General features: G+C 37.0%; 1 protein-coding gene across 6 annotated transcripts in view; it reads left to right on the top strand.

Moving 5' to 3' along the window:
* The window catches only part of LOC145966959 (puratrophin-1), a 285,937-nt gene that overhangs the window by 225,138 nt on the left and 33,602 nt on the right, over positions 1 to 27,197 (top strand). For all 6 annotated transcript variants that reach the window (XM_083091423.1, XM_083091421.1, XM_083091422.1 and 3 more), the window contains one exon: positions 13,827 to 13,952. In XM_083091423.1, the coding sequence (XP_082947549.1) occupies positions 13,827 to 13,952 (126 nt within the window). The remainder of the gene's footprint in view (positions 1 to 13,826; positions 13,953 to 27,197) is intronic.

The raw sequence follows: 27,197 nt of genomic DNA, 5'->3' as shown, positions 1-27,197 counted from the left end.
CGTCTTAACCTGAGATCAGTTCGGGCTCAGTAACTCCTTCTCTGCCGCAGCATCCGACTGTAGCAACGAGTGTCGCGCCGCGAGACGAAAACCGGCTTATTAAATCTGGAGCTGGTTGTTTGCATATCGTCAATAAACGCGCGATTGAGTGCACCGTACTCGTTAGAACTGGCTCCTTAATGAAATCGGTCCAAGAAAGTATAACATCGTCGTCACCGTCATTGTCGAGGTTTTAACATGATTTTTCGGAGCAAGGTCTCCCAGGTGCCAGTACTTGGATAGAACGCGAGCGGATAACAAACGACGTTTGTCGAAACGTCGCGCGATAAACGATCGAAAAATGTGTCTCTACCAGATCGGATCACGGAATATCTCGCGGACATTCCCCGTTGACACATATAGATACGAGTGAATCGAAGTGAGTCGAAATGATTGCTTATCATGATTATAATTCATATAAGCTTCCCAAGCTTAAGAATCTTCATGTGCATGCTGCATGGTATGTATAGCGCTCTAAGTAATGTTTCTCGACATGTTTTTTTCTCCTTCATTTCTGATCGTCGTTGACAGTGATTAATTCCCGCTCCTAAATTGATAATCTATACATTCGATCCATACATTGATCGCACAATACTTCTTTGTGCGATTATTCTTTCAATTATGAGTGGTTGTATAGTTTAATGAAAAAAGAAGCATGAACATAGGCGCATAATTGATACTCGATAACGTTCTATTCGCCGCATAATCTTTCATTATCTCGCGTTCCATTCATGAATTGGTCATGGGGAAAGTATCGCGCTCGGCGTTCCTTTCTGGGGCATTTCACGTTCGATGACCCACAATTTACAACGCCCGTTACTTATCGTCCTTCGCGTATCGCTTATCCGGGGAACATCTAAGTATCATTAAACGAAGATATCTCTCTCTCGACATACGAGGCTTACGGTCGATCCTTTATCGACGCGGCTCTCCTCGGGCTGTTACGAGGCGACGTATTTCAGGGGAAAAAAGTGTTACGAGGATCCTTCACGAATTGCCGACGAGATATTGATCGCGCCACTCTCGAGGGGTACGCGACAGGTACTCTCGAGTTCGGTTTTCGACGTGGACCGGTCTGTCCACCCGTCTGTGGTCGTTCTCGGCGGACCGCGATGACTTTCCGAGGAGTTCGCGGTCGTCGAAGACCGTAGTGTGTGGTCTCTTAAAAAACTTTACGGAGTCACCGAACAAAGCGGAGTGGAGGAGAGGGAACATCGAGCATAGTCGCACCACGAAGAGGTGAAAAAAAGGAGAAAGAGAGGAAGAGAAAGATGGACAGAAACAAGACAAGATTGTGGCATGACCCCTGAGGAGAAGGGTTTTCTCTCGTTCCGAGTCGCGGCTCCTAAGGTGATTTACGCCTCGCCAATGGCGCCTTTTGTCTAGTCAACTGCCTGTCATCCGTGTTTGATTTTCGCAATATATTACGCACGCGGCGAATTATATTGCAGCCGGGTCGCGATGATAATTCATGGCGTCCATAGTGACCGGTCGGGGACGCGAGTTTCTCGCTTCCTCCAGCGTTAATGTTTCGGATGTTTCGCGGATAGATCATATCGGAAATGGCCGGCTGTCGCGGATCTTCCCGGTACATCCTGCTTCCCACGCCGCGGGGATAGCGATTGGTCGAATGGCGAAAGTGGCTCGATCTTTGAATCAAATGAATCCGATGTGCATGCTCTCTGGAGAAACTTATGATTTGTAGCGTCTAGAGGCAGCGATGCATCGATTGATGCCGATGCGCGGTTGGGCAATATAATTGCGGCGATAATTATCCTTCACAATACATGTGATTTCATCTCGAATAAACTACTTCGATCTGAAAACACGCCTTGCGAAAAAAGGAGATTTAGTTTTTGAGAAAAATAAAATTATATTGAAAGTAATTAATCAAAATAAAATTATATTAAAAGTAATTAGAATAGTATGAATAAAAAAAATAATTCATACTTTGTTTCGCTTCCGGAATAATTTGCATTTGTAGCTTCAAAGTTTGATGATTTATTTGAATAGTAAAGTTAGGATGCAAATTCAATTTTCTCTCTTTTCCTCCCTAATATTGATTTTGTCATTCTGTGAGAACATGTAACATTGTACATAGCGTTCCTTTAAAAAGAATTATTAAAGCACATTATACGCGATACAAGGAGGCCTCTCATAGCGTGATCGAAGGAACGACAACATCCGCCTACACGAACAATAGCCTCCATTCTTATTAAGCACTGTTTTGTAAACAGGAAAAGCGAGCGCTGTGAAACCGTCGTGTCGAATATGTAAACGCGTGTACACGTGTAATTAGTTTTCACGCTCGTGCACCGACCCTGACGGCGCTCTAGAGCCGTCACATAAGTGGTCCTGTGTTACAGGCTGGTCTTATCTTATCGAAGGAACACGTTGTGTCGCGCGTGATAGCGTCTTCTACCTCGCTTCGTGTTCCTTGAAATTGCTTCTTTAATCCGCCCCCTCATAAATAACAGTCGGGCGAAAAGGGAACGAGACTTGACTGTGCATTAAGATGCAATCAAGCTTTAATATCACCTAAATTATATATAGGATATCTCTAGAATCTCTCGGGAAGACACCTCATTCCATGTTTATTTGCTAATTGTCTCCCGAGATGCTCTGATTGATCATTTTGACTGACGATTATTGGATCGCGATATCGAGACAATTGAAAAGAAAAATGGAGACAGAGAATCTTATTTCTGATACCATCGATTTTTATACGTTTGTAAATCCGTCGATTCGCACGATATTCCACTTTCGTGCAAAGTGACAGCGCATTTTATGGACGACAAATTTTATGGGCACGACTGTTCCCACGAGAATACCTTGTCGAGGAAAAATGTCGCAGGGACGGCGATCGTGGGGCATAAGTGCCAATAAGCAGATCGAATGCGATCGATTAACGGGTGCCGGTTGCGAATAACACTCGGTTTCCATCGAGTCAGAGATGGCACCGGCGTCTTTTTTTGCACCGCAAATTAGAACCTGCGAACAACCGGCAGACCGTTCGTAACGAGCGTCCGTAACCTGTAATCTGTAATCCATAGCCCGTAATCTGCACGATCGCAATCTCTGCTTGTAAATTAGATTTTCAACAAAACTCTCGCTCCCGTGTAACGACGTGCGAGCTCGAACGTATCGCGAGTGCAATTCTCTCCTTCGAGAGCTTAATCCTCGATAAGACCGCTTTCGGCGAATATTCGCGTGGAACGTGATACCGCTTTCATTTCGAGTCAATTCGAGTTCTCATTTTGTATCTGCGTGCAATGCAACTGCATTCGGACGGTGAAGGTATGAAGCGAAGAGATAGACACGCCTATTATACCTCAGAATTCAATCGGAATCCTTTATACAACCTGGAAACGCGCCTGCTCACGTAGAAGTCTCTTGACAAATTATTCGGAAGAAAGACTCCAACAAGTTGATGATACTTAAGCGTGAGATTTTAACATTACACAAGTAGTTCCTCGACTCGCGAGCAAATAAATTGTAACGAATCTCGCCGGCGAGAGCGAGGAGCTCTCCCTTCCTCAGATCGGAGAACAAACAAACTATGTATCTTTATTACAGTAATAACTATAATCTCGGTTCTCTCAGTATATGTATAGAGACTCTTTTCTTCGTAGCTGCGTAATCAGTTGGTGGCGTCTACTTTACTAAACGCAGATCCCTTGAATCGCTCCCACCGATAGACGTGAACTCGGTGGTGGAGTAGAGTCTGGATGCCATTAGAGCGAGAGGCCCCGATAAACTCGCTGATACCGGAAGTTTAATAGCGCGATTAATGGAAGCCCGTTTTATCTATGGCCCGAGTTCGGCGAGTCGCATTTTCGCCCATCGTTACATGATATCTTTCCTATAGAATTAGTCTTGGAACGAATAAAAGTTTCTTCCCCTCACTAAATAATTAGTTTGTATAGCGACATAAGTTAGATTCTTATATGTTAGACATATCAAATTCTCGTAGAAAATACAAGTATGAGAATTTTTCACAACTTAAACTTTAGCTTAAATTTTCCAATTTTCACACGAGAGAAGAAAAAAATAAGAATTATATAGAAATATTTAAAATAATTTCATGATATTTTTATGCAAAGAGCAATTACATAAAAGAGATCAGATATTTTTTTTATCAAATATATCAATTTAGAAAATTCAATTATTTTTCAGATAAGGACTTTATTATATCATCGAAAAATATCGAAATGTGTCGTTTTTACAGGTCTATTCGTTAAGATATTCGCGCCTTTTAATGCCAAGACTTTATACACAACGGTTTTATGGGAAGAGACGCAATATATGGCGCGGAAGCAGGGAGTTCGCTCGTAAAATATAATGCGTATCTTCTTATTAGGAGTAAATTGTATCCTCATTACCTCGCTTGCACTTCTTCGTGATGCCAGGTACTTCCCGGCTTGCTTTCGTCTTATTGTTTAACGCGATCGGGTGGCACGACCAATCAGTGGCGCACCTGTAAAGAGATCCTGCGACGATACCGATAACTATCGTGTCGCGGTGCATTCGTATGCATCGTCCCCATCGGAATGGCGTTTGTCGTGCGTCTCCTCGACCGACCTGTTTACTATGTATGACGTTTTGCAATCAATTTGCTTGTCCGTGACTTTACGACTCACCGACTGCATCGAAACTATGTAATCGCGCGATGCGCGATGGATCGATCGTATAATTATCGGTTATCTTATAAGCGATTCATTAAAATTAAATTAAGCCGTGTTAGACGGTGATTTCGATGGAATGACATTTTTCGCGACGCGGGATATAATCCATCGAAAATCTAATGAAATTTATATATGTGTGTGTAAGATATATATAAGTAATATTTATATACGAGTAGATTTATAATTTCGTACTTTTCCGCAATAAGATTGCAAACCTGTCCATCGAAAATATTACATATTATGTGTGTGTAACACATGGAATGTCATTTAAATTTTTGTATAATGAGCACTCCGCATAATTCTTGAGGCAATTATAGCGATGATGAGTTTTGACATGATTAAAATTATTATGCTTTTTATGTTTTGTACCTAGTAAATTTGATCAGAGATAATCCAATTTATATGATACAAATTTCGGCATATTTTATCTTATATAAATTGAAAGCGATGTCATCGAATTTTTATTAAACTAGGTTACGCAGTATATGATATGAATACACTTGCAAGTATCGATATTATGATAGCATATTAAGTTTTCGACTAAGTACTGCACATTACGCGTTTCACTTTGCGTAAATGTGTGTAATGATCATGATGATAAAAACATTATTTTCTCGCATGCATAAATCGATACTTAATGCCATAATTTGCTCGTAATAACATCTGTTTTTATCAATAACAAATTAAATTAAATTATCGAGTTATATATATACATTAAAACAAGTTTTCGAATTAGTATACGTATATACATTCAATATTTTATATTTTCATCAATGTAATAATAGATTTAATAAGTATTTTATTTTAAATATTTAGGTATATATAAAATTTTTTATTTTATTTTATTATATTTTTTATTTTTTCAGTGTCATTACTATTATTTTTATAACAGATAATTTATAGTAGAAAAATGATAGAAAAGCAAACTGTAATATTTTAGGATCTATTGTTCGGCTTTTTTAGATCTTTATCGATATTGGCGATAAAATGGTTCCCACTGTCATACGTGTCAGATCACTGTGCCGAGTCTCGTTTGCACTCCCATCTTTCCTGCGACGAGAAGGAGGATGAAAGACCATGGTAAAAGCAGCCTTTGGCGGTGCGATTATTCATTGAGACGTTGATTGCGTGCATGACACACATATACATACATATAACGGCCCTGCCATCGATACTTTCAGTCACCGACCGTCCACTTGAATTTCGGCTCCTACTTTTTAAATCGAGATGAGGAGCCTTTTAAATTGCGACCGCATAAAGTAATCTCACTGTGTACGCGCATTCCTGTCTCCAAAAATCTCAAATGGCTCATGAATTAAGTATTGCAATTTGTCTCCGATGACCAGTGACTAGCACGATCGCTGGTGGAACACGTTCTATCAATCATTGGCTCTCGCGATTTATACATGTAATGTTACGCCCGTAACGTTTAGAATTAAATCCCCGGTGAATCAATCTTTAGCAGACAAAAGTATCATACTTGTATGTATATGTATGTGTTGGTGCGCGTGCTATCTTCGCTTTAGATTTTATTTATAATCGAAGCTTCGTCGATAAATCTCATCTCATATAATATATTCCTACATCTCATCTCCCGGTATCTTCCCGCTGATTGATAGCGTGCTGTCAACTTCGCGTTCACCTTGACAGCACGCGCCTGTGTGGCATCGAAGAGTTTGATTCGACGGACGATTCGATCTTCCGAGTTCCCCAAGGACTGATTGTAAGTCAAAGTACGACACAAGTCGCAGGAAAATGATTAACAGTTACCGTTTAAGGATACATGTGATGTGATGTGGCAAATATCACTATGAAATTGTTACATTGTCGTTGATAAAACGCATTTGATATCTTGATCAAATCAACATTTATAAATGCAATCGAGTAATATAGATTAATGTCATCTAATTTTCAGTACCAATCCGATTGTTGGTTTTATTATTAATTAATTTTTGAATTAATTTGAAGGTATTATGGCCACGAAAAATTGCGCACAATTTTTTAAGGGGGATACAATTCTGTTAATAAAATAGTCCTTTATTTTACACAAAATTAGATACGCATATAAAAGTATTATATATTACACATAATATAATTACAATGATTATATATTATTAATGTCATATATGTTTAGATTACGTATCTCTTTCTTCATTCGTCATTCGCGATACTTGGGTGTTGCAACGACTTAATATCTAAATTATCACGTCAATCACCATCGATCGCGCCGACAACCATCCGCGCGTATTTTACGTTACGGTTCAATTGACAGGGTATACGTCGCGTGAAACGGAAATCAAGCTTTGAATGATAGCGAATCGCGGATTCTCGCGTAGGCGACCCGCACCGGCGTAGAGTCATTAATCCTGGCCGGACTCGGCGGTACAGGTCGGAGAAACAAACCTCTTGTCCCGTGGAGTGAGAGATGGTATCAACGTCAAAATACGAAAAATAGTCGGACGAATAAATCGCGCGTCGAAACTGACACTGCACGGTCCCTCTCGACGAACCCGGTACCTCTCGACTCTGTTCTCTATTGACAATCGATCCTTTCCGACTCCGCGGGACGCCACGACATTACAAAGTTCTTTCTTGGATGAATTTCAAGAGAAATGTTTTGTACCTACATCACTGCGCGTTTTACGATCGTCGAATTTATTAGCATTTTATGATTCACGATTTTGCTGATTGACTGCGAGAAACGTTTGATGTTATCGTATAATTAATCTTTAATTATATATAAATGTATAAATGAGATATTCTCCATCAATTACACACATCTTAATCATTTTCAATGGACTTTGTGTTTCGACACACATTTATTAGCGTTGTTTATGCTTTATGGCGATAACTAATAATTTGTAAGCCATCAGTCTTATCCTTGATTCCAGTTAACTGAAACCTAAACTTGTGTCTATCATAAATTAATGCGCGCTGAACTTTCACGGGTTAATTGATTATGTATAGACGTACAACGCTTTTATAGATGTATAACTAGAAATTAGGTGTTAATTTTGCTCGTTAGATTGCAGTCGAGAGGCACCTTGGTCGAATATCCGTGCCGTATTCATCGTGAATACGCGCGTGCGTCACGCGGACGAAGATAAATTACGGAGCTACTTGTCGAGGGCGAAACTTTCAATTAATCCCGCTTTTGAATATCGGCGACCGCGCCATTCGCTTTTTAATCAATCTCGGGCATCTCGAAAATTCAAATTAACCGTACGTCGAACTTGAGGATTCGAGTCCTTCGAATCATCGAGCCAACCTGCCGCAAGAATTACGCCGATCCATTCCAGCGGCAGCCCTTGGCAATCCGTACGCGAACGGATTCATCGTCGAAGCGTCTCAGTTTGCGGCTATTTTGCGAATTTGCCAAAAGTGACACGCGCTAATCTCATACATCTCGACGCCATCGCGATCGCGACGTGTTAATTCGCAAAGTGCGCAAAGATCGGTCGTGCACGAAAGTAGCGTGAGCCGCTTCCTCGCGGCTGATAGTCCTGTCATGGCGGGTAAAAATTCGGGTCTCGACAGCCCTCCGAGCTAAGTCAACGTGTTCCTGGTTCGACGTCCTCTTTTCTTTTCGTTCGCCGACGCGGCGAGCCGCGCTTGCCGCGAATCTGGGACGATAAAACGAGGCTCGCGTCCCGAAACTCAAACGAGGCGGCGTCGTAAAACGCAGGTTTCGGGAAGGTGCGTCGTTATTGCGACGGAGATCTTCATCGAGAGTCATGCGCGTGTCTCGCTCCGACATAACTGCCCGAATAAAACCAGCTTCGCGGCAAAAACTCGGGATACTTTCGATCGAATTAGCTCTCGGTTTACTTTCGCATGCATACGCCCAGATAATTAAGCGAAGAGCGGAGATACTTATATGACTAGTCGACGATCGTTTTATCGATATGATCGATTACGTATGTTGTGTGGGTAGTAATTTACCTACATTTAATTCAGTTGAGATTATTTTGTATTTTGTAATAAAAAAAAATAAGAATATAAGGTTCATGAATAACAATTAATCATAAAAAGGGGGCCAATTAGAGCCTGAAAAAAAAAAATTCAATTCAATTTAATCTAACGTCTTTTTGTTTTCACCACTGATAAGAATCCACAAAGGATTGAAACGTTTGATTAATTGTATATTTTAACATATTAAATTTTATTAATTATTACGCACCATTTATTGCGTCCAGATTCTAATTGGCCTTCTTCTCTTTTTTATAATTAGTTTATATTTCTCAATCGAATTCGATTAAAATTTCTTTGAGAGATACAATTATCATATTTTGCAAACAAAAAAATCTTTTTCTTGTAGATTATATTAAAAGTTAATTTTATTGGTGAATAAATTTCATATCAAGGTAGATGTATTTATAAATATTTTTAGATATGTAACTATGATGACTCAATGCAATTGAAAACCTTTCAATACGGAGAATATTATACAAGTACTTCAATATTACAGACGTGTCTTTTACTCGATCGTTCAAACGGTTCTCCTATCGAATAATCAATATCGAAGATATACAAAAAGATATACTTGTACGTCACAGACGACGCATTTATCCGAAAGGCATCAACCTATTCAATGCCTTCCTGCGCATATTATGGGCCAAAAGCGGTCACCACTCCCACATACATACATACATACGCTTGCTTGGGGTCCGCGTCATTCTCTCCTCTAAACCGTACACCACACGCTATCGGTGTAATTGGCCAATGTTGTAAGTCGGCGGAGTCACATAACGACAATCACAGCCCGCGCTATCGAATCGAACACGTCGCGCGTTTTCCATAAGCGATAAGCGATCGCTGTGAGAAGATGCACCACGCGGAAGCGTTTCAGTAGAGAGCCACACGACGGAACCTAAATACCTATCGCCCGTTAGGCGTTTGCACGCTTAGCGCGCGTGGAGGCGAGATAAAACGCACGCGGTCCACGTCGAGGTCGCGGCGCGTGAGATCGCTGCATGTTGCGACGAGGATGAGGAGGTGGAGGGAAGAGGGTGGAGGAAGACGAGGCTCTCATGATGCAACGTTCGTTTGCGCACGCTCTCGCACCTGACTCACCTTCTCGCCGCGCGTACACATGCATACGCACACGTGCGCACACGTGTTTACGGTATTTGATCGTCGTTCACTTAGCACGGCCCAGTGACCCGTATAACCTAAGGTCTGCTTATGATCGAGAAGGTTTCCGTGTATTTTTCCCTTAACGGGACGCCATAGGATCCCGCGTTGCTGCATCTTATGCTGGGGATCGTCTCGGTAATAATGCGAATCGCGTAAGGTAATATTCAAATCAGTGCGAGTGATCTTTCTCTAGTGCGTGAATGCTTGATTACTTTCTTCCACTTTACACCTGACCTGTATTCAATAGCAAAATTGTGTTCGCACAGTATCAATATGAGAGAATTCATCTCATGCTTGTCTCTGAAGATGTTTTTACAAGTTTATAAAGTAAGTCTTATTTGAATTTATATATATAATTGTATTTTTTGTCCCTAAAAACAATAATAAAAATATTATATTAAATTAGGAACTTTCGAAGAAGTTCCAAGAAGTATTATATTATTTGCAAAGAAAGAAGGAAGGAAGGAAATAAGAAATATATTGCGATAATAACGAGGTGCTCATCGCGTGTTTCGCTTCTTATGGTTCCGGAATGCGTGCACGATGTCGAGAGTGATTTCCTCCGCTAATGCCGATGTATGCAACTCTAGCGTGATGATTTACGGCAATAATTTTGCAACGGCCGCGAGAGATGCACGTTTTGCTCTCGTGGGCGATTTAGTTTTTACTTCCCACGTCTGCGCCTCACGCGTTGCTCGATAACCGATACCTACTTTGGATCGATATTGATGTGTCGGTGGCCTCTCGCTTCTCGATAGAATCTGCGTCTCGAAAAATTCGTTATTAGGTTAAGCGTCACGCTTCGGTTGCATCACGGCATGAAATATTCGTACGCGCTCGCTTGTTAAATACCGGCGACTTTTAATGCATATAATTCCCTCATGATAATATATTCTAATTTTTTTTTATATAGCCGACACTAGCGTGTACATTAGTTAGCGCGTGATTTAACTTTCATTTCCCACGTTTGCCTCTCTCATCGATCGATAACTCAATGTTTGAAGACGAGAAGTTGCAGAAACATCAATGTTCGTTTGATATATTTGCATTCGTAAAAGAATACCAAACTTTTACGAAAGAATAATTATCATTAATCATTTTATGAAATTTTTACTCTTAAATTCTACTAAAACTATTTCTTATATTCTTTTTGTGTTATTTATCGCGCACATATTTTTTTATTATCTTATATTATTTTTGTAATTTTATTTTATTTTATTATTTTTATTATTTTATTTTTCTAGAGCAAGGATATATAATATTTTATAATTTTTTCGTATGTTCTCTATTATTGTCACACAAGACACGTGCGCTCGGCTAAATTAAACATGACGTTTAAATAGACGTTGCACAAGGCACAAATATCACATCTAATCTATACAATGCACATCCGCGTGTCCGTTTCTCGCATATTTACCTAGAAATCGCGGCGGTGTGCGTGATTCCCGGGTGCGATTTACGCGTGAGATAAATCCTACCGTACAAGATCAAAGTCGATACGCGAAAATCGCTGCTCGCTCCTCTATATGACTATCCCACAAATGGCTCGCGCGTTCGAAAGACCGGCATGTTGTAGAGCCTTATGCACGACATTCGATCGTCGGCTCACCTAACGCGGCCCAGTGACCCAAATAAGACACTGTTTGCTTATGATCGAAGCGGTTTCCGTTTCTCCTCGAGCCCAATCGTGCTCTCTTTGATGAGGTCTACCGGCAGAGGCGGTGTCGCTTTCTTCCCGATGACCGTGTATACTTATGTCCATACTCGATATTTACAAATGATGAACATAAATACTGAAGTCTATTCAATCCGATTTTGATGGTAATCTCGAGAATACCTTGAGATACTTTGAATATCAGATACTCTATTCTATCTCTTGACAGGAACTTTTAAGACTGCAACTTGTAAGATTTTTTCATTAAAAAAAATGATATTGGATTGTCTTTTTAAATAATATTTCTCAGATCGATAATGTTCTTATCGCATAGAGAGAGAGTTTGATCCATAAGTTTAATTTTAGTCACAGCCTTTTATAGTAAAGTTTCCTTTTGTTACACTCTCTCTTCTCTCTTCTGTCAACAATTTTCCTGCTCGTCCCTGCCTCGTCCTCCTTCCCTTAGCAATAGATTTTACTTCGCGACTGCTGCCGTTAATTAACCTGGCATATTTTTTGCTCGCCGGTACGTCATGATGTGTCGATTAGTCATTTATCATGCGAGACGTACACGAGGCGGTCTAATTATCAGCAAGATTTTCGATGCACGCATCGTACTTGTAGATTCCTTCGAAGAGACACGCTTCGGCCTTTGATGGCATGCGTGTGACAGGTGAAACTATTGCAATGAAGAAGCGCAAAGTGGCATCGAGCCAGAGATCATATATGAGTTAAATCGTAAATGAGACTAATCTTCAATTTAGAAACAAGATAAGTATATCAAATTAAATGATACTATGGAATTTATTATTTATTGATCAATTTTTATTCTGTCTAGTAGAAAATATTAATGATAATTATCGACTATCTCTAAAATATTTTAATATATTTAAGTTTAGTTATAGTATTTAATGGCTGCAAATTACAAATTTTTAATATTCTGCTTCGTGCGAATCTTTGATTTCTTATCATTTTCTTCCATTCATACAAATAAATCCAGAAATAGATATCTAGAATATATTTTGACATTTTAATATTAAATTTATTACATTCTGTAATTTTTTTCTGTAATTGTTCAATGCTATAAATGTATATTGTTCGAATCATCGCACAGATAATTAATATGTTGACCAAACAAGCATTAAGTCGTCATGAGCAATAATTCCCCATCGTTTGTTTGAGGGTTCTGGAGCATGACGGAAAATGTGGCAATACTGAGCGAGAGCACGCGTTTAATATGGCTCGATCGTTATCAAAGAATCATTCCTGCCATCACGATTATGTCATAATGAGGATTGTACGATTGCGTAACGAGAGACATCGCGAGCATCGGTAGGGATCCTCTTGCGGAGAAATTACGTAAGACATGACTAATCACGACGGGAGTCGTCGATCGGCTATTTACCGTATTATATCTACATTGAAATGGAGTGACACACATATATCCTTCATAATCCACGGATGTGTGTATCCCCGTGTAACTACCATAAATAACTCTCCTGCGGCTGCCAAGTCGGGGACAGCCGGCCGGAGAGCCTTAATTATCCAGCGAATTCGGATGCTCGGCGATTATTCACTGTCCAACTGTACTAAATACCGACACTACGTTCTCATCACGTCGGGTGAAACTGTACGTATCGTTTTCACGAGAATGGCTTCGCGTTTTAACCGTTGCTCGAGATAGGTCCACCCATCGTTTCACGAGAGTCCAATTTTTCTATCCCCCTCGATGTTAACAAACATAAATGGTATAAATATTAAGGGAAAGAGAGATAATAGAATATGATTTCGCGAATATTAGAAGAAAATCTGCGAATTTTCTTGAGAGAGAAAGAGTGTAAAATTATTATTGTGTCCAATGTAAAATCTCTTCAATTTTTTTCACGACCGGTTACGCTTTAAAACATCATTTGATGTGTGTTGAGTTTTGTCTGCGACTTACTCGACGGCTTGTTCAAGAATACGGAAGCAAAGCAAGCGAAATGAAGTGCGAATGAAAGGCAGATACAAACCATCAACTGACGACTACATTTCTCTGCTTGTTATTTCATCGCTTTTATTTCCGAAACTAACGTCGAAGAAAATAATCGTAATAAAATAAAAATAATTCAGTCTTGAATGTGTGAGCTAAATATCTTTGAATGTACTTCATTTTCAAAATTATCAAGACTGACGTTTATTAATCACTTAATACACACGTTGTTTTACTAATTAAATTTTTAAAAATTCCCCAGTAAAATTTTTAAAGTTGTTGCTAATGTTTGACTGGACGAAGATTAAGAATATTGTTCTAACATTTTTTTTTATTACAGATACTTTCGTGGCTCTGCAAGAAAGGCGAGGACGTCCTGTCGAAGCACGCACAACACACAGCGACGAATCTGACGTCAGCGCGGCTTCACGAGCGCGAATTCGAGAAATTTTATTTCACGTCGATGGTAAGTAACGCGCGCGTCGATTGTCCCATAGCGGTTAATGGAATTAAAAGGAGAGCCCCAAGAATTGAGTCGCTCTCCTAAGAGACGATTTCACTTTTTTTCGCGACCCATTGAGTCGCCCGTCACGCTTCGATGCGAAAGAAATTCCGTCGAGGACTCAAAAGGCGGTTGCAATAAGCGCGAGATAATAAAAGATTCTTTTGTGACAGGCCAACTGTTATAAAGACCCTTGCCAACTCTCTCACCTCTCTTTTTTTTACTTATCTGCCAACCGAGAGAACGACTAACGTGGAAGAAGTCGTGAAACTGAAAGAGAAGGAGACGAAAATGATTATTTGTCTTGCACCTATAGACTTAATATGGTCAGATCGAAAGAAAGCATCTTTAAAATGTATGGAATAGAGGGTGATAAAAGGCAGGAGCGATAAAGATTTCCATTGAGACAACTTTAGCTATACATTCATACCTATAGAATGTTTATTTAAGAGTTTTATTCCGTCGTGTTTGGACGGATTTATCTCTCGCTGGTTAGTTCGTGGAAACAAGGTATGCTTGAGGTGATCTTTATGAGATGTACCCGGTCATTCGTTTGCATTAATTATCACTGTTCCTCGAAGGCGGTGCCACGTAATTTATATGACACGTACGTCGTCAGCATAAAGCTGATACTTGTTTAAAAAATGTGACCGATCGTGATTTCGTTTGGCGATTTATTTATATAGTGCAAATTGTTAAGTACATGCATGGACTGTTTCCTAGAAAAAAAAACACGAACACATGTTGAATATTTTATTCAAAATGTTTGTAAAAATTGTCAGAGATATGCATTCAATTTTTCTTATATTTCGCTCGAGTATATTAGATCATCTCATTGTTTAGAATTAGAGAATAATAGAATGTTATAATAAAGTGACTTATTAATTTTATTGTGCTGTTATTTTCTCTGACATAGAGATAATTTTTTGAATTTTTAAAATTAAGAGGGAAATTTTAAGTCATATACGGTTCTTTAAATCCACCGCAATGCACTGATAACTATGAGAACAGATCACTGTATTATCTACCTGCCTACACCTGTCTACTTGCTTAGTTAGGTACCTAACTACCTGACTACAAAGCTGATCCTTCTACTCAGTCGATAACAGATTTTTTATTAATATGTAACATTTCAAATCTATATTGTTCCTTTACGATATACTTTCATATTGGAGTAATTTTTAAAAAATTATTTGGAATCAGCAACAGTTATCTCTAATTTGATTATCAGGATTCTCTCTGTGATCGGTAAGTCAATCGACCAATCGCGTGGCGCCGCCTGCTGAGGTTTCCTTCGAGTGTTTCACAAACCAGCTAGTTGTTGGCGACTTACCAAGCGTGGCGCGTAAATTAGAATAGCCCGAGAACTATCAGCGCGCCGTAAATAGTGGCAATTATTTTCCTCTTGACACCCGGCACCTAGTTAATTAGAATCTCTCCGACGCTGTTTAATGAGCCGATTCGATCGTGGTCATTAATTTACGAACGCAGGGGCCGTCTTGTTGAATAAGTTCCGCAATTAGAGCCGTATACATACTACCAGCTGAGCCGAATAAAGGAGAACTAGCAGAGTGAAACTCGAGTTTCCATTACTAAGTGAGTACCGATGTCTTTTCTTATCAATTGATAACGCGACGATTGATGCCTACGAGAAGTTGCTTCCGTTCCTTGATAACGTATATTGATGAAACTTGTTCCGTTCTCGACCCGCAAACTAGCGTGATTTCTCGAAACTTTCTCAAAGTTATTGACACTATACAGTTTTCCTCAACATTTTTAATTTTTCAGCAATTAATTGGAGCCGAAGTTGCAATTAATTTGTCGTAAATTCTTTTTTATGCATTAATTATTTGCGCAGAGAGTACTCACTTCTCTTTAATTCTTTCATAATTGCGATACTATTTTCATAGAAATAACATAAAGTGAAAGTACGTGTTTAATTTGTCGACAATAATTACTCGTTACATATTAATATCCGTATTCGCGCAGTTACATTGCAGGTAAAGTCGATAATATTCAAATGATCGTGAAAAAAAATGAAGTAAAAATTCTGCGACCAGACAGCGTGCATTTTCGTCGGGTTAATAAAACGCGATTACGTGAAATTTGGTGCGGCAATTAAACGGGAATGACCGTATTAAATGTTATGCTATGGAGCGTTGCGTTACGCGACGAGTCACAATTTAGCGCGATAATAACACGTTGGGTCCACGACCGGTCTCTCTCACGTCGTGGAAAATTTATTGCGTACGAAATCGCCGAGTTCCGCGAGCGTTTTTCCTTTTTGCGAGAGGCTAAACTTTCTCTCCTCGACGGCAATGTCCAAGTCTCGGCGCAGACAGTTTTAGGGCGCAACGAAGGTTCGATGATCCAACGGACAGTTGTTACTTAATTAATCAGTTTCACGGCGATGCGAAAGGAACGATCGGGGCGAGATGTAAAAGCCGGTCGATTGTGCAGGACATTAATTAATCACGTTGCACCCACTTCAATTATCTTTCGTTTCGTTCACGGGACGCTCAAGCGCGTGGATCATTATCCAAAAACGTACTTATCCCTCGTATCTTCCCTCATTTTCCTCGCTTTTTCTTTTTTCTTTCTTTTAATCTCTTTCGCGGCCCAATGACCCCCATTGCGTTACCTACACGCTGTCATAATTGTCACCGATTATTGCCGCGATGGTCGAAAAGCGTGTTATTTGGGTCATCTTGACGGAACTGGAACGAAATTATTGGCGATTTATTATTGAACGATCCGCGTTTCGATCCTGCACGACGAGCGAACGGTATATGGAGCATCGAATAATTACACGACAGAGTTGTTCGACGAAAAGTGATCAATTGAAGTCGCCGTAAGTTTAATGGCGATGAAAATTGTGCTCATCTAACTATTTCAAAAAGACGCGGTATCTTGAGATAATAATCGGGATCAATTTATCTTGCATTAAGGCCGGGCCAGTTCGCAGCCACTTCAAGTCTGTTTCGATTTTTTTTCTAGCGAAGATTGCACGCAAATATTTGTGACGATAGATAGCACGCGCATTGCAGTCGTTGATAAGAAGAGTAAAGGTCGTCGTAGACTTTGAGTGAGGTAAGCGTCGAAAAATAGCCTCGTCGAACCGCGATCAAAGTACGAAACGTTGTTAAAGTTCCGATGGAATACGGTCAGGATAATGTCGTGGAATATTATCAAGGTAGGCTCGTAATAACGTATACGGCCGTTCTCATAACCCAATTACATGGCACACCATCGGCGAAAAAGGCGAAGAAGTCATGCCAAGAATAAGAACGAAGCATTATGTTGCCACCTATTGCCGGGACGATCTCGAACCCGTGGAATCAGAATCGGTTATTCTGATGCTCGAAAAAAAGTTCTAAAAGTTTAGAAACCGCTATCTTTACTTCGCGAAGCAAAGTATGATTGTTGAACACATGATGTTGAGTTTAATGTACTCCGAGGAATTTGATGACGATCGATCAATGATACAAATAACTCTTGCAATTGAAGCGTAAATGAGTATAGAGGAAAATAGAATCTCATTCATGGTACACTTTGCACATTAAAGTTTCGATTAATTACTTTAACTTACAGGTAAAAACAATTAAGAGAAAGGAAAAAAATAATTAAGATAGAAAATAATCTTAACTCTAAATCGAAGAAATAAAAATTAAAAAATTAAAAACTATTGTAGCGACGATCTCGAATTCGTGAAGTCAGAATCGGTTATTCTAATATTCAAAATGAAGTTCTATCGTTTAGAAACTGCTATCTTTACTTCGCGAAGGAAAGTATGATTGCGCACGATTGTTATTGAACATCCGACGTTGAGTTTAATGTACTCCGAGGAATTTGACTTTTAAGTGAATTTTTTTATGATCGATCGATCATAAAAATGATAAGATTCGTACGATTGAAATGTAACTGAATGTAGAGGAAAATAGAATCTTATTCATGGTATATTTTGCCATTAAAGTTTCGATTAATTACTTTAACTTACAGGTAAAAATAATCAAGATGGAAAAAGGAAAAAAATAATTAAGATAGAAAAATAATTTTGAATCTAAATCGAAGAAATCAAAATTTAAAATTTAAAAATTAGCACATTTTTAAATAATATTGAAATTATCTTAATCAAAGACAATAATCTTGAATCTAAATCAAAGAAATAAGTAAAAATTTTAAAAAACACATTTTTAAAATAATATTGAGACTATTTTAATCAATTGTACAAACGTATAACAAACATAAACGCTAAATTAGATTTGTAATTATACAATAAAATTTTTTAAATATTACAGATAATAAAACCGCGTATTTAAGAAAATATTTTATTTATTATTATAATTTGTCAATATGATTTATTTTTTTTATAAATAAAATGCCTTTTTTTCAAATGAATCTTACAGATTAAATTCATAAATTTGCGAGCACGCTACATCTTACAAATATTCTTCCTTTTGTATAATAAATCAATAAAGACACAATAATTTGACAGTGTTGATGCGAATCGGCTTTTTTTAAATGTATATCTTGACATATAATAATTACATCGATATCTGCGCATGAAAACTATTCGCCAATAGATTACAATATTACATCCGGTCAAAGTATTCTTTGATATCATCGGGGTTCGTGTCCAGAATCGCGATCGACAAATCAGTTTTAAAATCTGATTGCAAAAGCGCAAATCGGCACAAGGCGGTTATGGTTGTTAGTTCGCCGTATTCTTCTAACCGGGATGCAACTTTCCATCATAATCAGTAGTCACGCGATGATCAAGGCGACGATGCTGTTCGATATATGATGTATCGCATATAGTCGAAACAATCTTTTCATAATACTTTAAGTGTTTTCAAAAATAAAAATGGGATTACCAAACTACTTAATTTGTATCAGATAGTTAAGTATTCTAATAAGTTTCAAAATTAAATCTCATATTAATTCTTTAAAAACGGAAATTAGCAAACAAATTTAATTGTAAAAAGTAAATATCAAAATATTAATTCTTTATTGAGTAATTGTGCGATGCAGTTCAGTTTCATTGACTATAGCTATAAAATATGAATATAATTTATAAAAATATATAAAAACTATATAATTTATAAAAATATTTAAATTCATTTTTAAGAATAAATTCTTTAAGAATTACTAATATTTTAAATATCATAAATTTTAGTAATTTTATTTTGTAACGCTTATGTATATTTTTTTTTACAAAAGAATAAAGATAAAAGGAACGTCCTCCTAGCTTGTTTCAATTATTTACGATCGATTGGTATCAATGAATTTAATCGGGTGTGTTACTAAACAGCGTTTACAAAGGTACAAGGGTGCTCTTTGCATAGTTTTCAATTTTATTACATAGTCCCCAATTTTTATTGTGTCCTTTGTGATTTCGCTTATCGCGCGGAACTGCCCACCAGTGCGAAAGTGCGTAATCGCCTAATAATCGCGTTTGACCCCACGCGTAACACCCACTTAATATACGATAGATTTATCGTCAGTAAAAGGAAGATGGCCCTCCTCATCTGAATGCAACATCTGTTGCACGATAGTGGTTTATTCGATTTGGAACGTTGCAGAAATCGTTGCAAGCTGCTTCGCAACATTTTCGGCTTTCACGATGAAAATTGCGTGATGTAAATTTATTGATAAAGTTGCAATTGACTTTCAAATAAAACGATAAGTTATCGCACGTATATTTTTTGTTGATAAAAGTAAACGAAATAGTCCACATATAAGGATTACACAATTCTTTTTCATTGCAAATTATAGACAAAATATGTATCAGTGATCGAGGTAGCAACCATCCGCGTAAACGATTATTTTTGCGCAATTTGTTGCGTAATTTTTGTTGGAATTTTTAAATTTTTAACGAGTTTGTTCTGTACTAATTGCGTCGCAATTAGTTCATGCGAAAATAGCATTTTCTTCAACAGTTCTCAAAACCCGACGCAATTATAAACTGGTTCGCACGACCTTCCTAGAGCCATTCGATTATTCGCGTCCCCGTAAAAATGGCGGCTCAATGTCACTTATGTTACCTTTTTCTCATGATGCATAATACAATAGTTGCGTTACGCAATACGTGCGGTTCACGCCCATGTTTAGAGAGAGAAACCATAAAGTACCGCGCCTTTTTTATTACTATTAATGTAATGGATTGCGACAAACTTAATAAACAAAGTTCGAGAACAGTACTTTTTCCGAGAAAGTCCTGAAACGATACGATTATGCGCGAGAAAAAATTAGGCTTCTTATTCATAAAATACGCTACATTGTTTTTAGCTCTATGAAATCTTACTTGTTTCGAAAAGCCTTAATTATCATTTTTATCATAAATTTGATGCATTATCGTTTGACAATATATTATAAAATTTCTAGTGACTAAAAGCGCTCCTATTTAACAAATCTTATCATACATGACTACGTAAAAAAAAATAGAATGAAGGCCAATGCGTGTGCTGAAATTTAATGATGCATTAACTGGGAACAATAGCAAGTCGATCGATAATGTGTTAATAAAATTTTACGATCGTACAGTTTTGACTTCTCACGATTTACTGCGAAAACTATATTTGTGTTTATCATAGATTAGCAATATAATATATAAAAAATTTATTTATAAAAAGCAAACTGTCTTTTAAAAAAGTAGATGTTATCAGAAATATTTAAAGAAAAAACAGAGACTTTTTAATTTGCACATCGCAAACAATTTTTATTAAATTTTTTAAGTTTTTATTAAATTTGTTAGATAAATAAATTTAATTTAAACTAAATTAAATTAAATTTATTAGATAAATTCTTTTTTATATTTTATTAAATAGATGAATAGATTCTTTATTATATTTTATATTAAATAGATAAATGGAATTTTTATTTGCTTATTAAATTTATTAACAAGTTGAAGTAAATATATACATGTCCATCGTGATTTTTGAAAAAATTAATAAAATATATGAATGTTTTTATTGAAAATTACGTAATGTTTTTACAAAACAAATTTTGGGAAGCTAAACATTAGAAAGTAAATGTGAGAGTAACCGGCGCTCTGAGACACTGGCGCCAAGTCTGTAATCCATTTGGCCCAAGGCGATGGCAGTCCGGAAGAACCTGTGTTTGAAATATCATTCCGTGTATACGAGACGCGTTTCTCACGCACGTCACACGCACGGCTCAGTGCCAAACGGTAGAGAAAGGGAGATGAAACACTAAGTGACATCCGGCGTAGGTCATATAATACATCTTGAAACGTCTCATCTCCTGACTTTTTCGCTCCACTTGGAATCATCGATTAACCCACATATCTCTCAAAGTGTACTGCGTGCACTTATTATCTTATTTTTTTATCGCACCTATCCGCATAATCAGCTATGCGTAACGCGCTTTCTCCGTCTTTATTGCACTCTTAAGCGAATAAACGAGCGGTCATGAACCTGTGTTGTTGCGATACGTATTAATCGTAACAGTGTAATAACAATGTAACTTGGCATAATTTCAAAAGATTCAATTCGTCAAGCACCTTTCCGTATCGCAGATTTGTTATTGGCATGAATCAGCAATCGATTGATGATCGTTAAATTGTAGCTTGTACTAATCTCTGCTCATTTTTAAATCTAAGCATACGGGAGACGAATGAGATGATATCACGGAATTTCGTCATGCACCGTTACGAAATGGTAAATTGTTAGGAATGTACGTTTAAATTTAATAACACATGTAAGTTAGTAGCGTGTCATTTAGATAATTGTTATGAAATCGTAAGAACGTATTATTGTGTGTTGAAGTAACTGTAACCATGGAATTCAAACTTCATTTCATCAAACTTCATATTCCGTACATGTATTTTCAAATGAATTACTTTTGTTAGCATTAGTTATTTTGCAGCCTTGAAATATTTATTAGGCACTGCAGAAGTGATTTGAAGTTTTTAGACTTCGACCAATCGTTTCATTCAGACCGCGGAATAAATAAATTACAGATTTACCGATAATTCGATATGTTTTTCACTGATGTTACGCTACAACCCGAGGTTTTATTCTATTACTACTTTGGGAATCTTGAACTGGTCAGTCCGGGCAACGTTACATACGTGTTCTTCATGAAAAACGAAGTGGGTGACCCGCGTGCCGACATACGTGCATATATGTTCGTTCAAACGTATACTACCTGTATCGCGTAGAAATGAGTGGAAAATATAACTGTACTCGAGTTCCTCTTTACGCGACGTTATTATTCATGAATTGTCATAAGCCGGATTCTCGAGCCGATCTCTTGTCCGATATAATTCTCGCATTATGTCTCATAAGCTTACATAATCTTTTCCATATCGTTGTTTTTTTTGTCAATTTTTTCCATATTATTATTTGATTATTAACATAAAAGTATAGGAAAATTAAAATTGAAATTTATTATATGAAAACATATATCAATAATTTTGTATCTTCAGATGTATAAGATTTCACGCTGTTACTTTTTATTTTGATGCATTTTGTCGTATGCAAATACTGTTTTAAAATTCCATGTTACTGTTACATTGGAAAACTCGATTTTATTTACACACAGATGGTTGATTCGTTCCGCATTGGAACCCTTCTTACGCAGGCCTTTCTAGTGCCAAGATAATCAAGATCAACCGTCAATCACTTTAATCCGCAATGCATAGAAAGCAATGATCACCGATATGATCGATGTCGGTAATCGAGGTCTGAGAATGCGATGTAGACTACATTTGCATTTCATAGTTGGATATTCGCGATTTCGTAATGAGAACGCTGAGCGTTTATGGATTCGCTCAAGGGCGTTGAGGTTGCAGCCGATGACACGAGTTTATTAACTCGAAGAAATAATGTGGCATCTGCGTGTAACATATAATGCTCACGCATGCACACAATGGCGCATAGTTGCGATGAAAGCGTTCGTATAATCCGGCCTGTGTGCCACCGGGAGAATTGTACTTGAGCGCCTCGTTAGCTCGATCGAAGGAATGCGGGATAGCGTTGTTTTAGCAAAAAGAAGCCATTTACACACCGTGCGACTCTTGCGTTTTTTCACGCTCGGTGTTGATCGCCCCCCTGAAATAAAAGTGAACGTAGCGAACATAAACGCGTATCAAAATTAAATTAATTAACGACTAGTTTATCGTTCCGCAATAATTATGCACGCATTTTCTTTCGCAGCTTTTATATATAAAAGCTTCGAAAAATATTTTTGCAGTTTATTTTATTTGCCATATTTCGTATTCCAAAATAATTATATAAAAGCTTCGAAAAATATTTTTTGCAGTTTATTTTATCTGTCATATTTTGCATTCTGTTGATTGTGAAAAGCATTTACAAAATTCTGGATTGTTTTCCTGATTTAATTTATAAATTTTTTTCCATATACACACATCCATTTTTTTTAGATAGATTGGATATATCAAATTTTTAATTTTCATTTCATTTTCATATCAATTTTTTAATTTTCATAATATTTTTATTATTACAAGAGAGATATTAAAATTTCAAAAAAAATTAACAAAAGTACATTATTGATCATACATTTTTCGAAGTCTGGTTTAATGCACGAAAACAAATATGTCACAGGTATATGTCGTACTGTTATATGTATCGAAATACGTGAGATGGTTTCGGTGATAATACCCGATTAATGCGGATACGTAGCTTTTTTACTGTCGCATCAGGTATCACACGATAATAATCCCCAGGGCTCCGACATGGAAATATCAAGCAAATTCTGCCGTTGCATCGTATCACACTCAACATGATCGATTCAAGGACGAAACAGCAGTTTGAATTTTCTGCTTTTTTTGTCAGATAACGCGAGAGAAAACTAACGAACCAAGTTTCATATACATCCCGATCAGATATCTCTGAAGAAAAATATATCCAACAATAGATTAGATAAATAGACAGTGATCTCAGCAGCCATTCGTCCATTGCACATCGCAAAATAGTTAATTATCATAATTCTAAACAAATCCGCGTATAAATTTCTTTATTTACCGAATGGCTAAACTAGACAATACAAAGTTAAAATTAATTAATCATGTTAGATGAGACTTGTTACATTTCGCGGATGAGTTGTTGCACGACTATACGAAAGCATAAATTTCTCTCAACACATGATCGTACATTAACTCGTAAACGAATATGCTTATTATCTCCTAATCTATATTTTTAATATAATTATGTTTATGAAATTTTTCGTAATTAATATTATTTAATTTTTTTCATCATTAATGTATAGAAAAGAATATAATTGTTATATTTAATACATCATTTTAATCCGTATATACAATATATGTATAATTCTTATTACAATTAGTTAAACTTATTATTGTGTTTTTAATTCAAACTTATTAAAATTATCAACATGATGGACATAGGTATATAAACTTAAACTTACTTAAGAAAATTAATTTTAGTGAAAATTAAGTTTAGTAATAAATATTTAACGATTTTATTAAAACAAAATCCGTGTTGAAATATTTATTCTCATCAAGATTTCTAATTATTTTAATATTTCATATTCCAACGAAACAGGTAACGAGCACGCTGATTAAGAACGATTATTATTAGCATGGTGGAATTTACGATAATTCAGTATAAGCTGGCGATTATTTCTCACGGGTTCGTTATCCACATGGATTAATCGATGTGTTTGCTCGTGCTATAATTAATAGTGACATATATGATCCTAAGGTGGAACATCGTGGGATCACGTGTCAAAGCGAATGGGCGGTCTGCGCCCAACAATTAATAAAATCCCGTCAGCACGTGCGTAAACGGATTCACGGCACGTGCGAGCATTCGCTGCAGCTCTCCACTTGGAGTGCATACATGTAGCAGCCTCTTACACGGAAGCCTTTTATCAGGCATATATTGATGGACATTATATTGAAAAGTTTCCCCTTTTTTGTACAGTTTAGTTAACAGTACCGTAATAAATGTCCGCGTGTCAATATTAATTAATAATTCTAAGTGCCTTTCAGAAATTAAGATAGCGGTCTTTACGTCATAAACTAAGCACATTCTGAAATATTGAAAATTTGTCCCAAGAAATGGATTTTTCAGATGATGATTAAAAACTGGAAAATGATTGAGTTAACTTTAATTTGTTTATTACGTTTCTCTTTTTATTAGATGAGAATACTGATTAAATTTGCAATAACTTGCAACTTTATCATTATTATTACAATTATTTATAATTGTAATAATAATGATAAAGTTGCAAGTTATTGCAAATTTAATCAGTATTCTCATCTAATAAAAAGAGAAACGTAATAAACAAATTAAAGTTAACTCAATCATTTTCCAGTTTTTAATCATCATCTGAAAAATCCATTTCTTGGGACAAATTTTCAATATTTCAGAATGTGCTTAGTTTATGACGTAAAGACCGCTATCTTAATTTCTGAAAGGCACTTAGAATTATTAATTAATATTGACACGCGGACATTTATTACGGTACTGTTATGTACGGTACTGTATGTTAATTATTTATAATTGTAATAATAATTATTTATACAACAATAACAATTATTTATAATTTAAGAATGTATGTGAGTCTTTGTAGAAATACTTAATAATAAAAATAAAAAATAATTAATATAAAAATCGCGCAAACACACATGATTATGGATGTATAATCAAACACTTTTCGCATAAATCTCTTATGTGAAATATGATACAAGTATAAATATCTTGAAAGCTAATTATATTATAATTTTCTTCTCGATTATAAGAAAATTTTATTATTATTATTATATATGTTGAGAAATATTTGATATCCATTGCGAATAAATTTTCTTGAAAAAATAAAGTGATATTCTTTAAACTCGATAAAAAGTATGACACATTCCTTCGTGGACACCTTGTGTGGTTAACCAAGAAAAAAAATTAACAAAAAAAACATCACGGTTGATCAATAATGACTGCAAATATGTATGTACCATAAAGTGAAACTTTGCACCGAATGCAAACCCACGAATGGAAAATGATGTCTGAGAGGCTTTATCTGACGTTTTCGCAAAAACATGCTACCTTTATTAATAAAACATGCACACTTTCTTCGAGATGCTATCTCTTTATTGATTATATATGTGAAAATGACACATCGTAAAAAGATAATAAATATATAAAAAGGTTGTGCTATATGATTTAAATTTTATATAATTCTGAAACACGTATATTTTTAATTGAAATAACATAGAAAGTAAATATAATTAAATTCGCTTCTTGAACATATTAATGTGATTTACATAAGAAGGAAAAAACGAACATTATATGAATATTTTTATATTAGTATAAAATATTAATATTCCTTAAAGCTTGACTTTTCCTAAGACCAGTAAAATGTTATAAAATAATAAAAAGAATGATATTTTAAAACAACCTTTAATTTTCTTAGACATTTCTTGTGTCATGACAAATATCAATCAGGAAAGAAAATATAGAATTTTATGAAAAATCCGTATAAAAAAATTCTTGTCTAAAGGAATGTCGTATTTTTATACGCGACTTCTAGATGTCGACATTCTCTAGGAACACGACCTCGACAAGCGATACTTTCGCACGAACTCCGCATTATCCGCATCTCCGGGGGGTGCCTCTTTTGGACCCTTCCTGTTCTAGTACCAATTTTCGATAATTCCCAATAATTCTCTGGCGTGCATGCGCAGTAACCGGTCCGTGATCCGAGCTGGTTTCCGAAAGGAAAAGGCATTCCAGGCCGCAAGAGTGCTGGCAATCGGTCCCCGATTGGATCCTGACGTCGGCGGCGGCGAAGCGTCAATACACACAGACTCACGCACACACATACATACACTGCACGCGTGCACATACCATGAAAGAGACATGAAACCAGCGCAGCGTGGCGTGGCCGAGAGATCCGAACACCGGTGAGAGTTTAGACGCGAGGTGCGCGGCTCGAATGGAATGGAATGGAATGGAATGGAACGGAATGGAATGGAATGGAAGTTGGCGTATATGTTGTGTCGCGCATTTGCCTGTATACGTACGCGGTCGCGTAACGACGGCGTCTGTGTGTGTGCACGTACACGCGCTCGCGCACTGTGCACACGGTGTACTGTGCCGGCTCTATGGGATTAGGTGCCGGCGCAGTAGGCCAACGGCGCTCGACGCCTGTGCGTCTCTTTTTCCGCTCGCGCGTGTCTGACTTATGCTAAGTCGGGGGCGTGCTAGC

The sequence above is a fragment of the Camponotus vicinus genome, unplaced genomic scaffold, assembly GCF_025532165.1.
Source record: "Camponotus vicinus isolate PSW18456_S1 unplaced genomic scaffold, iyCamVici1.0 SCAF_2, whole genome shotgun sequence".
NCBI classification, from domain to species: Eukaryota; Metazoa; Arthropoda; class Insecta; order Hymenoptera; family Formicidae; genus Camponotus; species Camponotus vicinus.
Note: the sequence above shows the minus strand (reverse complement) of the source record. Positions and strands in the feature narration are given on the sequence as shown.